The 15,324-nt window shown below is 44.5% G+C and overlaps 1 protein-coding gene across 1 annotated transcript in view; it reads right to left on the bottom strand.

Annotated features, from left to right (window-relative positions):
- LOC119445540 (uncharacterized) overlaps nt 1-15,324 on the bottom strand; it is a 130,391-nt gene that overhangs the window by 107,182 nt on the left and 7,885 nt on the right. Inside the window, exons 2-3 of the mRNA XM_049664628.1 lie at nt 13,904-14,442; nt 2,109-2,264 (exon numbers count right to left, since the gene is read on the bottom strand). Of these exons, the coding sequence (XP_049520585.1) occupies nt 2,109-2,264; nt 13,904-14,125 (378 nt within the window). The 5' untranslated portion in view covers nt 14,126-14,442. The remainder of the gene's footprint in view (nt 1-2,108; nt 2,265-13,903; nt 14,443-15,324) is intronic.

Genomic DNA, 15,324 nt, shown 5'->3' on the forward strand with positions numbered 1-15,324 from the left:
GAGTTCTTGTAAACCTAAATCACAGTACACACGCATTTCTACATTCCACTCTTACCCGAATGTGGCCATGGCAGTCAGAAATGGAAGCTGCAGCCTCACGCTTAGCAGCACAATGCTATAGCCCATGGGTTCTCAAAGTGGGTTCCGCGGAACCTAGGGGTTCCACGAGTCACTGGTAAATTTTCCCTGGTCCCGCGCTCGACAAGTGGCTAAAACGGCGAACACGAGGTGCGCTCGATCCAAAGAACCTCCATTACCCATGCCTGAATGTCAAAAAGCACATCACAGTGCGTAACAGCAACGCGCGAACTGCGCAATAAATACGCAAGCAGCTTGTAGCCACCCAACCTCTGAGAACGGGCAGCGCGCCTAAGCTTTCGCACTTGAATCTCGGAGGCCGTAATTTACCAACATGCGCATTTATTCCGTTTGTAGATAGGGTAGGTGCCCATAGCGTGTGCACTGACGTATACGTTGGAGTAATAAAAAAAAAATGCGCGGAGCACCGCAAATGCGCGCCGCAGAAGAGCGAGAACGGCGTTAGCGGCCAACCTAAACAAAGCGGCGCAGTCCGCATCGCTGTGGTCCTCGGCGGCAATCGTACACGGCACGTGACTGACAGCAACGCCGGAGCACTTCGTACCTAATTGTGCCTTTATTCTTGCGTTTATCGCCGCGCGTAACACCGCGTTGGCGGCTAGCCGCGTGCCTCCATAAGTGCGTAGTCGCCATCTATGATCGCGTCGATACCACCCCAGTTTCTTCCGCAGCGGTTGCAACAAATAGTTTCGTTTTCACTCGGTGCGCACGTCGGCTGCGTGCCTTCACAACTGCGTAGTCGCCACCGTCGATAGCGACCGCAGTTTCGTCCGCACTTCTTGCAGCGAACGGTAGTTTCGTTTTAACTTGGTGCGTGCGTCAGTCGTCTGCCTTCCGAACCGTAACCAAAGTCGCCGTCCATGATCGCGTCGATAGCGGCCGCGGTTTCGTCCGCAGCGGTTGCGGCAAGCAGTAGTTTCGCTTTAACTCGGTGCAAAGCTTTCGAAGATACAGAGCACCGGCTACATCGCGATGGACGGACAATTTGTTGACGAGCAGCTGAGTGGCGAAAAAATAATCGCTATGTGCGTGCGCCCGTTGGTGCAAAGCGCGTCTCAGATGAAGACGCGCGCCGCGAAGGATGTCGTGAGGCCTCCGCCGCTGCTAGCGCTAATCAGTCATGAGATGACGAGAATTTTAGCTTCCGCACTGGTCTTGTGCTAATTAGAAACAAGATTTGATGATTCAATGAGTAAATGAAAGTGTGTTGACCTAGTTCAACATTTGTTTTCTTGATACCCTCGATAATTCGACATTCGGTTAAATCGGGGAAGGGGGGGGGGGGGTTCCTTGGCACTTCATGGAGCTTAGCAGGGTTCCTTGGGATGAACGTACTCGAGAACCCCTGCTATAGCCACTCGGCCACTGTGGCAGATCTTGTTGTTTCGTGACCACTTAATGTACTTCTAATGCATACAAACCCCAATGAGTGTGAGATATACATGGAAGAACTCAGCTGCAGACAGCTTGCACTGGCTGCAACAGTTGCAGTGTGACAGAAATTTCAGTATCAGTGAAACATCACAGCCTGCGAGCAGTCATAATTTTCATTTTATCTTTCTGCACACTACCGTTTCTGAACTATATGCAATATTGCTTTTGCAGTGATATGGTGCAATTTTGTGTTACTAGTACATGTGCATTATCGTGCTCGTATAAGCTACAATGCGAAAGCGTGTGGCAAAGCAGTTGCATATTATAGGTCATACTAAGCTCAATAGTACCACTGTGCCTTCTTCACGCTCCCACCACCACCCAAGAAGAAGAAAAAAAAAATGGGCAGGGGAGGAAATAGGGCATAGGCAAGGTTAGCTTAATATCACATTTCATTCAGAAACTAGAGTGCAAAAAGATAAAAAGTCCACCGACATACAATATAAACACCCCATTGAGTTCAGATTTTTAATGACGTCCTAAATCCACACTAGATCCCATACAAGAGAAATTTTAATTTTCTACCTAGGCATCCTGGCTTTTTCTTTTATGGCTACTGAATACAGGGCCCTTACCTGGCAAATGCGGGGGTCAGGGTCAAGGGAAACCACCAATGCTCGGTGCCAATCTGAGTTTCCTTCAAGGTCGGTATATGGCGCTGCACAGGGCATCCCCACGTACACCAGTTTGTCATCAACGAGGTAGTCACAAGATTGGGGTCCCTTGTACACCTGACCAGGGGACAAAAGAGTAAATTAAGTCTTATTCTGGCAAGGACACCATTCTAGCAAGTCTGGCAAGGACACACACAAGACAGTTAAAACTTGAGAAAAAGAAAACAAAAGATTGGTCACTTCAGCGTTCCTACTAACAGCTCAATAAATGATGCCTACAACTTCGCAGCCTTGAGCTATATGCTACAGTGCAGAATCAAACATACTTAGCTAAGCCTGCCTTCTGGCAGAGAATATAAATGGGCCACAACATCACAATTCTGAGCCTGAATTGTGCCTTTCACACTTTGACTACTGGGTAGTTTAGTGGACATATTGTGCAACTGTTTATTCATTGTCGCTTTCTTCTGACACCGAATTCATATATAGCTTACAAATCCGTTCGTATATCAAAGTGCAGATGGACTTGCCACAATGTTTTGCCATGGCTGTCCTGCTGGGACTGGACGACAGAGCACCGAGACATTTGCTCCATCTGCTATTAGAAATTTAACTTACAAAGATTTAGGTGTTTTTACGACCTCTCTTTAGGTCGTACAACAGGTACGCGATGTCCACTTTTGCAAGAGTTGTTTCTACAGAGGCAGGGAATGCGCCGAAAAGACAAAACGAGTATACTCGGGAGTGGCAGTCAAAAGGTTACCGTTAACTTGCATGCATCACACAGCAAACTGTACAGCAGTCTGGCAACAGTAACAGGCGACAAAATGAAATCGCACTCCTAGCGACGGAAGCTATTGCAAAAGCCGAAAATACATCATGGTGGCCATGTGCGGTTTTGTTAGTGCATGTGTGCCTTGGCGGTCTGACCAAGATAGTTTCTGAAGGTGTTTCTGGCCACAATGCGAAGAATATAGAAGCTGCTGCTCACTCCCAGAGAAACGTTTCGGATCGAGCACTTACACAGCAGTGGGCTTTCACTATCTCAGCATGGTGCGAGCATGGCTTCAGAATGTTTTGGAGCAGACACAACACTGACATTTCACTTTTTGACGACATCTGATGTTGTGCAAGCCATGCTAAAATGGCGGTCCCTGCTGGTGGGAGGGGCTTAGAGGCAGCAGTTTCAAGTTATAATTTCAGATTAGAATGTGCACGAAGAATGAAGGAACGAAATGAACTTTTATTGCCGAAACAGTGTTCTCGAGCATTTGAGCTAGGGGTCACTTTAAGTGTGAGGGTCCCTCATTCCAGGAATCCTCTGACCGCGACCGCCTTCCAGGCTCTGGCAACAAGTTGTCGTCGGTTGTTTAGGTCCAGGGTAGAGATCTTGGCTTCCCACATTTCGGCGAGGAGGTCGAGATCTTCGGTCGTTGCAGGCTTAGTATCAGCGTCTTCATGGCACCACGGGCACTCTAGAGAAGATGTGCCAGGGTGTCTGGCACATCGCAGAAAGGGCAGTTGTAGGTGAGAAGTGTCGGGTGGATCCGATGAATGAATGAGGATGCCATGGGTGTAGGTGTTGCTCTGGAGTCGTCGTAATTCGGTGCTTTCCTCTTTGATCAGCTTGGTGTGAGGTGGTGGGTACACCCTGCATCCCAGACAGTAGTGTTGAAGGATGGTGCCATACGTGGGTGGTATTTTGAGAACTGCGTAGGTTGGATATCCCCACCATGGCCGTCCGGTCGATGAGGAAGTTGCGCACGTAGCAATAGGTCTTGGAACCGCAGCCAGTCTCTTTGAGGTTTCGTAGTATTGCTTTGTGGCTTACCTTGTCAAATGCGCCCTTCATGTCAATGGCAAGGATGGACGACTTGCTGTTATTGCTGAGTGCACGGAGAGCCCAGTTTTAAACGCGAGAGCATTACTTGGCTCATTGTGCGACCCCGTAGTCATCAGGAAGCGTGGCAGAAAGCGGTGGCAGAAAAGCGGCACACAAATTACATCACCTAACGAAAAAATAAAAGTGGGCACGGTGAGAATTCAATCCTCTGCCCCACCACCACTGCTACCACCCCGTAGCTGAGTGTTCTAACCACTGCGCCACCGTTGCAACAGGTGGCAGCGATGATTATCTCTTTGAGACTGTGTGCATGGTTGGGCAGTGCCAGGTGTGAGATTCGCTATGTGGCAGAGCGAGCATCTGCGGAGCAAGCAAGGCGACCTGCAGCCGCTTTCTCTGCCTTTCGCATTGTTGAGGACCCGCAGATACCGCCGCCAGAGCCCATGGACGACAACGACATCCCCCCCCCCCCCCCCCGAGTATAAGAACCTAATAAATGTAGTTAGTTAATTCAGGTTTAATGGCGCAAAAGCGACAAAGGCCATGCTGCGCCAGCCACAAGGTATTAAGTAATGAAATGTTAATGTAGCGAAAATTGCGTTACCTTATATTCTATGTAAAAATCCGGCTTAATCTAAAAACTTGAACATCAGTGAATGGCACTAGCGGATCATCTCCCAATAATGAGGCGGGGTGTAAAGGTGTGTGTAAGTTATACAGATTCTGCAAAAGTTTCCGTCTGTGTGTTTCTATATGTGGACATGTCATAACGATGTGTATTACTGTGAGGAAATAAATGTAGTGTCAACACCATGGTGCCACTCGAAAAAGTGGTGTCATTGTGCTGAAAAATGGTGTCATCGAGAAAGAACATTCAATGCAATATGCATGAAACACTTGTTTTAATACATGTTCATAACAGCTGTAATGTCTCACATACCAGTCAGACAGGAAATTTAGTGTCCCTTTGAGTGAGTGCACTTTGCCGTTAGTATCATTCGCAGGCTGTCACAAGAAAACGTTCAGTGACACTTGCTGTGTAGTGCACTTGCTTGCCTCGTCACACGCAACCAACTTGAAAGGTCGTGGCAGGCGCGACTCGCCCAGCAGGACCTGGGAAGCCAGCAGGCAACCTTGGACCAAGCCGAACGAGCCGCTAGAGCCAGTGTGGCTTTGGAATAGGGGCTTCACCGACAAGAATTTCAGTCTACTATTTCAACAAAATGTTTATTCCTCCTCCTCCTTGTTTGCAAGTGCGTTTGACAAACTCACTTCATCGTGCTGAAGTGTGTAGCCTTGATAGCAGTTCATCAAGAATGAACAAATACTCAATGCAGAGCCAACACTAATTCTAGGACACAGAGTTTGCCATTTTGACTGTCTGTATTTTGGATACGCTCCTTGCCTGTATTGGTTTGAAATTAATAAACGTGTTTTGAGATTAAAGTACTTCTGTTTTTATTGCAAAGGCTGTTGTAAAGAACGCACTTCTTTCTGTTTTAAAACTGTAACCATTCGTAAAACTCAAAATGTGAAAAATCATAAGCCCTATGACTTCATAGATCGTCATTGTCACCCCCAAATGACACAAAAGTGCAATCGCTTGAAGTGTCACTAAATTTGCCTGTCTGACTGGGGTATTAATCATGGTGGTGCTGAGTAACATACTTCATAATGTTACACGCGAAGCGTTTATTTAAACATGCAGGGCAGATAAATCGGAACCGTTGGCGTGTTTCGAGCCCGGTACAAAAGCAGCCTGCCGAACGTCGTCTTCCTTCTCTAGCGCCAGTCCCCATGGGCGTTTGCGCTCTTCCTGTCCTCTGTTATGAGAGCTCGTAACAATCTCAGTTGCCAAATACTGTATTTACAAATTGGACTAAACAATCTAGTCAGAAAGCATTAAGTAAAAAAGTCCAGAATAGCAAGGGTGCTTATGGAAGGGCACTGATAATACGATGCATTTTCCCCAATCATAGACCCAATTTTCCTACAAAGCCAGTTCATCACAAACGCTCTCCCACGTCAATCGGCAATTCTGAAGCATGTTGATGGGCAGATACAAGACCGCATCATTGATGAAGACTACCAACTCAATAAAAACGGAGGACTCTTTAGCTCAGGACCAACTCAGATTTTGATATTCAAATACATGTAAAAGGCAGAAATGCTCTCATTAAGCAAGCACTAGACTTACCTAAATAAAATATGTTGCGTTTGAGAAAGCTTCTTCTAGCAACTGTAGGAAACAGAATTTTGATTTAGCACCTCATAATTTTTACAATTGCCAAAAATCTGCAAGTTTGAAAAAAAATTAAAGCACGAGGTTTACAAATCTAAAACTCTGCACCTTAAAAATATATTGCAGTTCTGTAAACTGCATCTGTTAGAGCACCTAAAGCAGACAAGGCCAACAGGGCATAAGCCGTTACCTTAGCTACAACACTGCTGCATTGGTTCCTCCTATAGATGGGCAGCCAGTGCACATTCATTCAGCAGGATGTCGCACAAGCCATGAAATGTCCCGTACAAGCCACTGAATACCTTAACTTCTTCACATTTAGAGAAACATGGCACCCAGTGACCATAAACTGTAATGATGTCTTGATCACCCTCCTGGGAAAGCCCATAGCCAGTCAGTGGACAGCGAGACCACATTCACGATGGTGCACTGCGGTCTGGTTCTGCTATCAGTCTACTCTACTGTATGGCTCCGACATATACTAGTATGTTGTTACAGGGCACATCACTCAGTTATCACCACAGTTAATGTCAGTAAAAACATTTGGATGGACAATCCAGCAAACTCTGAATGCCCCTGGGATAGAACTCGGCCAAGAATCACTCCAAAGTTTAGATGCAAGCGAGAACAAAATGCGAGAGCAGTCATAAAGACGTTAGCCTGGGCCACAGCACCATTCAGTCTCCAGCTGTCCCCGAACGGCTTCGTGGAGACCCATGCATGACTACAGAGGCCTAACAGCCGAACATTCAACATCCCCATGATCATGGCCTACATCCAGGAGATGTCCTTGTTCCCCTTGAATACACTGCTCAAATACCACATATCCACTCTTTGTGCCATGGATTCTTCCAGTGTTTGAGACACCTGGAAAACTAACACACACCAAGGCACTGATAAAAAGCAACGCCCCCGCACGTCATGAGGCGCAGAGCCCCATCCAGCCCTCCACAGTCCACAAGGCGTGCTGGCAAGGTACATTCAATGTTCCGCCAAGAGAACCCCATGCCACATTAACCGGCCGAGCAAGGTCCAAGGATGTTATATGCTCTGGATGCAGACTGGTTCATGTGAGAGGGTGCCACAGAAGCTGTCGAACTGAGCCCAAACATGATCTCGCACTTCTTACTTGGCAAATGTGCTACATGCTTTCCAGAGTTGGGTGACCTCAACCACATACAACTGGTGCTGACGCGGCAACAAGTCATTCATCGGCAAACCAGAATAGGTCATCTCCACAGGTGTTAGCACTGGGAGTACTTGTTTCTAGACTCTGCACTTCAAGCTGTCCCCAAGACTGCACTGTGATTTCAAGTTGGAAGCGTTCTGGTGCACGATGATTCACCCCCTATCGAGATGATGGAACTGCTTGCTGGTCACGACGGCGTCTTGCAAGAATGCTGCCTATGGCTTTGCTTCAAATCTCTTGATCAAGTGCCGCGTCCAGAAAGTTTATTTCCCTGAAGCTTGTGGCGTTCAACAATTTTGTCACCATAGAAGCGTGTTGAAAATAAAATCTGTCGCAGTTTCACCTGAAAGGCGAAGCATCAATTGCGATAGCAAATTTGTAGAGAGCTATACGGAGTAATGATAGTAGCTTTATCAGCTGTATAAACTTGGACATGCAGCAGCACCGGCAATACGCAGAACTGTTGTCGACGCCGTCGGCGTTTTGCCCGCGTTCGCACAAAATCCGTGCGGCGTTGGTGACTGTTGCCGGAGCCTCTGATATAAATAGGCACTTGGTGCCGCAGCTAAACGTCGCCTCCCCCCTCCCCCCCCCCCGGCCTTTCGCGCGTCCGAAGAAGGCGCGTTTGCTCTACATATATGGTGATTGTAATGGAGGAAAGAGACAGAGACGCCTACTTCTGCAGCCCTTAAGGGAGCACAGCGCAGAACGCGCATTTGTTCTCCGCTGTGCGTTCACTCCCCGTGAAAGCGCGTGTCCCTCGCACCCTTTCACTCGCGCATACAGCGTTCGGCGCGTGGCGACGATTTCATCTCCATTGACGTCATACGGAACCTCACGGCGACGGCGACGCCGACGGCAGAAATCTGCTTTGGAGTGTCCATATAATTGCTATCGCAATAAAAGAAGAGAAAGGTATACTAAGCACGGGCAGTGGCCACAGCCACTGGGTCACTCAGTTGCTATCGAATAAAAATCTAAACAAAGATTATTCAATTCATATTAAAAATATCAAATATTTGCACACCCCTTCTTTTGAGCTACACTGGTCTGTATAGACAGCTCTTGTTCAGAAGGTACTAAGGTACCAGCTAGGTTGCTAGATTTAACTTTTTGGAATACAAGTGCAATGTGACAATTTGACTTTCAATGAAAAGAATGATGAGCTGAACTTAGATATGATTATGAGGCATGCCATAGTGCAGGACTCCGGATTAATTTCGACCTCATGGGGTTCTTTAATGTGCACCCAATGCATGGTACACAGGCATTTTTGCATTTCATCCCTATCGAAATGCAGTCACACATGGCTGAGATTTGACCCTGCGCCCTAAGCTTAGCAGCGCAATGCCAAAGCCACTATGACGCCATGGGGGGTCAATTTACACATACAACTCAAATATTTATATCCTTACAAGTTACGATAATGGAGGGTTGTTCTCTAGGCATTTTGCAATTCTACAATAGTTCATAATATTAAATAAACAGAGGCAAAAGTTGAGATTCTTACATTAATCATGATATATTTTTTAATGAATGCAACAACTTTAACCCAACATTCTGCAGCGTTTGGTCATTAAAAGCCTCCCTATTTATGGACACAAAAATTGTCAGTCTTGCAAATGAAAGCAAAAGAAAAATAAGAAACCTACCGGTTATTAGTAGTGGTGTGCGAATATTCTAAACATCAAATATTCAATTCGAAGGACACTTAGTATTCGAAATATGTGGATCCTCATAAATTGCTGTTGTAAGTTCTGTATGTCAGCTTTGCCGCAGTACAGCCGTGTTATGCGGCAAAGCATATAAAGCGTACTGCAGTGAAGCATACTTGTCCTACAGTGAAGCATATCAAAATTAAGAAGGCAATGTAACGGGGCCCTTGCTGCTGCTTATGGCTACCCGACACCATGAGCTCAAGTAACAACACAATGCTGCCTCTTCATGCATCTGTACAACACCAGCTGCCAGGTGGAAACATCTGTGTCTGCTAAGTGGCTAAAAACATGGTTTCTAAACTAAAAATTTCGCAAGCAACGAGCTTGGCAATGTTTTTTGACCCTTGTTCTAAATTAGTTCAATACCACCAGGATGCTTCGATGGCAAACTGGATTAAAAACCTAGCTCTAGAAGAAGCAAAAAGAATTTCGACACCAAAGAACCTAGACATGTCCTTAACAATGAAACCTACTGAAGAGGCTCCTTCCACATCAACACTGTTGAAAGACTTCGATAGCTCATCAACCAGCAGCAATTTTCACTGCCACAAAGAAGCACAGGTTGAAAGGTATGGGCATGATAAAATTTTGGGATTCTTGCGCACGTACATGAGGGGCCTCGGCATGCTGCTCTCTTAGCTCTTGTTTGTGCGTGACAGCACGCGACTCTTCATTTTAGCAAAATGGCGGCTACTAAGGATCCAGCACAGGCTTTAGTGTACTAAAATACTAGGAAGTGCGCTGTCTGAGGCACAAATTAACAAAGGCAAGGGGGCCGCTCCCGCGATGACGCCGCGACACGACATTGTCCTCAGCAGGCATGCTACAACACATTCGCTGTCCCATACGCACATTCCTGTGTTCAGTGACTTAGTCGTCTCGCCGGCTGTGAATGAAGCCTGCAGTATTTTGTTTTGTTGTGCAGTTCTTGTGCAGCTATAAGGAACTACTGTGATACAGCAGAATGCCAATCAATTGACAGAAAGGTGGTGGGAGAAGCAATTCAAGACCTGCTTCGCACTGGGTTGCAACTGTGGCTGCCGTTCAGGAGAAAAAGCCCTGTCAATTTTTCATGCTGCAGACGAGTGTGATCGCCGCGAAGACATCGAGGGGGAAAAAAAGAAAAAAAATATTGACGAAGGAAGCGTCATCTGTGAACAGCCGTTTGAGACTCAATTAGTACAACATGTATTCCAGACAAAGATCAACAGTGAGGTTTTAGAGAATATCCGTGCTCGGCCAATTTTCACGAATGACATTTTTACTAAGTTTCCAGACTCTCCGAAGTACTCGCTGCCAAAGAAGCGGAAAGAACCATATATTTGTGACCAGGTAGTTTGCATGCCGAAATGAAGGCGACCAAGTTCAGTGCAAAACGAAGCGCCTAATATGTGTAGCGTTGACAAAGATGACCTCACCAATGAGAATGCGGATACAAATAATGCCAAACAAACATTTGAGACTCAAAGTTCCCTCATCTTGGTCAGTAATTGCTCTCCTGGACATCGAATGTATATTTGTGTATGCCGAGTGCTCAAGTGATGCAGCAGAGCCCAACATCAAACTAAGCATGACTGAAGTACAGAGGAGGGGCGAGAAGACTGCAATTGGAAGAGTATGTTTGAGGACGGAAAGGTGACGTGAGGAAGAGGTTCCAACACAGGGTGTTGTGGATACACTAATTAACCGTATGAGCAAACTGCTTCTGTACCCTGGAGTGGGTGCAGAGCCTTAAGTTGACAACCATGCTTCATTCGATGAGAAATTACTTGGAAAGCCTCCCTTGGTGACAAACCTATATAACTTTGCAACATTTCTTAAGCACCAATATTTTCATGAAAGCATCAATAAACCTGTCAGGCACAACTGAAGTGTAGGTCTGTTGCACGAATTGCACAGCTGCACATAAGAGGCTGAGTATCACATTCACTTCCAATCACATGTGCTTCTAGTCGCATGTGCTAGAATTATAGTTTGACATGAAGCTTATTTTCATGAGGGCAAACGCGATAAGGAGCTGAAAGAAAACAACATAGTTGGTGAGAGGTATTCTGATGTGTCTTTCTGTTTGCAGCTAGTTCGACAAATTCTAGCTCGCCACTTACTTCCTTCATTACGAGTATCTTTGCATGTGAAGGATGTTTTTCATGCTAACTTTGACAATGCTCCCGTTTTTTTTTCGAATTGGCTGCTGCGGACACTCATTGCTTTAACTTTGCCGCAAGTTTCACAAATATGTGTACAAACTCTGTTCCTACTTATTTTCAAATTTTTCATTTACTGAGGCACTGATAAGCATTTTTACATTAAAATGTTTCAAGTATACACTTTACAATCTGCATTTTTGCGCCTGGCTTGTGTATCTTGTTCCGTGTGTGAAACAAGAGAATGAGAACCATGCAATACAGCTCATTCAAGAACTACAAAGCAAATCAATGTACAGTGGAACCTTGTTGATACGATCATCACGGGAACTGGAAAATAACGCGTATCATTCGAAAATCGTATCATCCAACAAATCATCTAACCAAATTGTAATTTTGGGAAAAAAAAAATCTTATCCCGAAAAACGTATTAAGCAGAATCGTATCAATGGGGTGCCACTGTATGGTAGAATAAACTCGGAAGAAGGCATCTGCATCTACCAGGCAAATGTTTCTTTATATGGTACTTAAAATATGCATGAAGCGCGCTGAACACGCAGGTTGCATGTTCCGAATGATGCATTCTGAGAACGACTGCTGTGGAGAGTGCTGCTTCATGTCGTCATCGCAGAAAAGGCCCGCTCTCCGCCCACACACAGCCCACTTTTCAGTATTCTAGTACACTATAATCCGGCTAGCCAACCTAATCTGGCTAGCACGTTACCTCATCTATCTTGTCTTGAATGGAGACAAGAAGCACTTTTACTTTATCTTCCAAGTGGCGCAGCAGATTCACATATGTTTATGTATATGGGTACTCCCATGTACTAAAGGTCCGTCGTGACAGGCACAGAGCTCTGCAAAGCATGTTCTGCAAATCGCTTGCGTGCTGCATACATATTGCCATGTCACACAACTAAAGCTCTCCATTGTCTCGGTATTCCCGTGCGGCAGCAGTGAAATTTCTTTATATTGAAATTCTATTTTATGTAAATGATGTTCTATGGACAAGAAGTTATGAACAGTAAATACTTTGTTATGTCGAGGTATAAGGGAACAGGGTAGGGCAAACTTCGCAAAAAAATTGTTTTTTTTTTTGTTACAGATTTAGATTTCTTAGTCTTCACAGAACATTGCTGACTGTGTCATTTATGCGTGCACGATTTATTTGCACGGAAAATTACCTTTTCGAAAACCCAGGCGGTGTCCGGCCACGCCCCCTTTTACACATATACTGTACCTCTCCTGTGATAAAAAAAAAAATCCGAAATAAAAACGCAGACTTTATGTTTAGCAGAATGGTTATTACTAATCTGGCAACAGCAAAAAGCTGCCTAGCTTTCCATTTTTAGCTACATTCGTAGGCGCTGCCGGTATAACTTCAAGGCCAATTATCTCAAAACATCAATTTTTGCTATGTTTAACCTTTTTTCTCTGGAACCACAAAAGCTAGATTATTTTTTCCCACTACCAAGGGAGAGTCTACTGAACTAGTATTATGGAAATTAATGCAAGCAATTTTGTCTGACAAGCTGTTTATTGCCCATTTTGGCTTGAAAATTGAAAGGGTCCACTAAAACAGAAGCAAAAAAGGACTAAACTATGCATAACAATAATTCTAGTTAAGTCACGATAACTACAGACAGCTGAATACAATGATACCAACATGAATCCTCTAAGCCTAGCAGATCCCGAGAAAAAGGGTCCCATGCATAGGTTAATATACATGGGAGGTATAGGGCCTACCCTGTTCCCTTAACTGTACTTCTGTATTGTGGAGGGTATTTCGTAGGGCAGACTGGTAGGTACGTCAATGACCTGGCCCAATAACACATAACATCACTAAAAAAAACATGGAGTACACACATCTGCCTGTGCACTTTAAAAGCTGTAAGTGCGTGCCATGGTTTGATCAAATCAAGATAAAGGTAGAAGCAGGGACGCCCACAAGAATAAAGAACCAGCTAAGTTTTTTTTCTTTTGACAGCCCGTTGTGGTGTTTGTCTTCGCACATGTGCAGATTTTGAACTACCCTTTTACTTCCTGAAATTGTTACCAAGTGCTGGCACTGTTTTCTGTGCTCCTTTATTTATTTAAACTTAAATCTAGCTTTCTGAAAGCCTTTAATGTGTGCAATCCTTTATGCAATAAAAAATAGCTTCTCTTCATCAACGACAAAAATCACCAGCTGCATATGCCAAGCAGAAAACAAAAAAGTTGTAGTAGTCAAGTTTTCATAGGAGAGACAGGACAATGTTGCAGTTTGCAGCTGGCTGCTCGACCACTCTAGAGAAGTGCATCTCAGACTATACCATTGAAAGCAGTATATGACACCAATTTTGTCCTCTTCAGATGTATTACTAGGCACCGTTTACACAGTTGTGAACTTGATACCCAACTTTCTTCTCTATTTTGGAATTTTCAACTATTCTTATTAAAATATGAATGGTCTAAATGAAAAATCTGCTTCCTACAGTCACACCTCACTTTAACTTTCTTTTAGAGCACAACAAGCCTCATCAGAATCGGTGCAGTGGTCGCCGAGAAAAAATTTCTCCATCCGCATGTATTGGGATAGGAGCCTCCTCCCTCAAAAGAACAGAAAAAATTTAAAACTCACCGACTCCAGCTTGTTCATGAGTGCTTCCAGACGAACCGAAGCGTTGGTGCCTCTCCTTTGTATGTAGAAGTGGTGTACACTATATATTTGTGAAACATACACAGCATAATGTTTCCCTACTTCCAGGTTGTCTGCCTGTGGATATCGGTTTTTGGCATACATAAAAAGTGGGGGGTTGTTGACACGCCCTATTGTAGGCATTGGAGAGGTCATTGCTTTCATAATTATTTGTTCGAGTCCATCAGAATCGGTGCTTTCAGCTGTTTGTGCATCTTCGGCGATCTCTGCATTTTTATATGCACCAATACCATACTTGTCCCAGACAGTACTGGTTGGTCCTCCACCTTCTGTCTCCTGGGCTGTTTCAGTTGCCCTGGCTGCGTCGGTTGCCCGGGCTGCGTCGGTTTCCCGAGCTGCGCTAGTATTTTCAGGTGCTCCTTCAGTTCTGGTTGCTCCAGCAGTTTTGATTGATCCAGCTGCTTCAGCCTTAACACATGCCACTTGTTCGCTGGACTCTGAGCACTTTAGCAAGAACTGCCCTGTGAACAAGCACAAAAGTAGTCATACTTTTAACAAACTGCTCTGGAATAATGTTGGCAGCTTGCCTACAAAAACTAAATGCAAGTTATTTCTTAATCATGCGAGGCGTGGCAGAATCTCATTAGAGAAAGTGAAAAAAAAATTTTAGAGTATTAAAAAGCTGCAAGATAAACCGTCAGTATTCTACTAGGTTCAACAGGGACAATGCATTGAACAACATGATTTTATAACGTAGTTGTCACTAGTAATGAAACAGCACAGACTACTTGCATGGATGTCAAATCAAGCTTTGTGACACTAGCATTAGCTGTGGTATTCTTAGATAACATAAGGCAACCACCCAAATGTGTCAGGCTTGTGTTCCTTCTTACAATAAATAATAAAGTGAGAACTCCATCTCTTCTCAACATCCTGGAATAATACCATCAAATAATGTATACATTACAATTCCCCATCCTCAAAGACAGTTACTTCCTGTACACTGCAGGAAGGGTCTTCAATTCTCTACATTTACTTTTACAAAGCTTTAGTCTCAATTTATTTCATGATGCTACAGTCCTGGCAAAAAATTTGCAATGTAAAAATCTTCCAATTTCAAATTATAAATTGAATACTAATCGCACAAACTGCTTAACCTTTTTGAATACTTGGTATTTAAATTATAAGTACAGTGGAATCTTGATAAAATTTTCACAGGAACCGGAAAATCAAACACATCATCCAAAAATCGAATTATCCAAAGCAAGCTCCAAAAAGTACGAAAATAGGTGTACTCAGTGACAAACTCAATAGCAAAGGTTCGTGCGGCGTCAAGTAATAATGCTCCGCATAACAGGTTATGTGGAGCAGCATCCTTCGACGCCCCACAAACTGCATCCAAC

The sequence above is a fragment of the Dermacentor silvarum genome, chromosome 3, assembly GCF_013339745.2.
Source record: "Dermacentor silvarum isolate Dsil-2018 chromosome 3, BIME_Dsil_1.4, whole genome shotgun sequence".
Lineage (NCBI taxonomy): Eukaryota > Metazoa > Arthropoda > Arachnida > Ixodida > Ixodidae > Dermacentor > Dermacentor silvarum.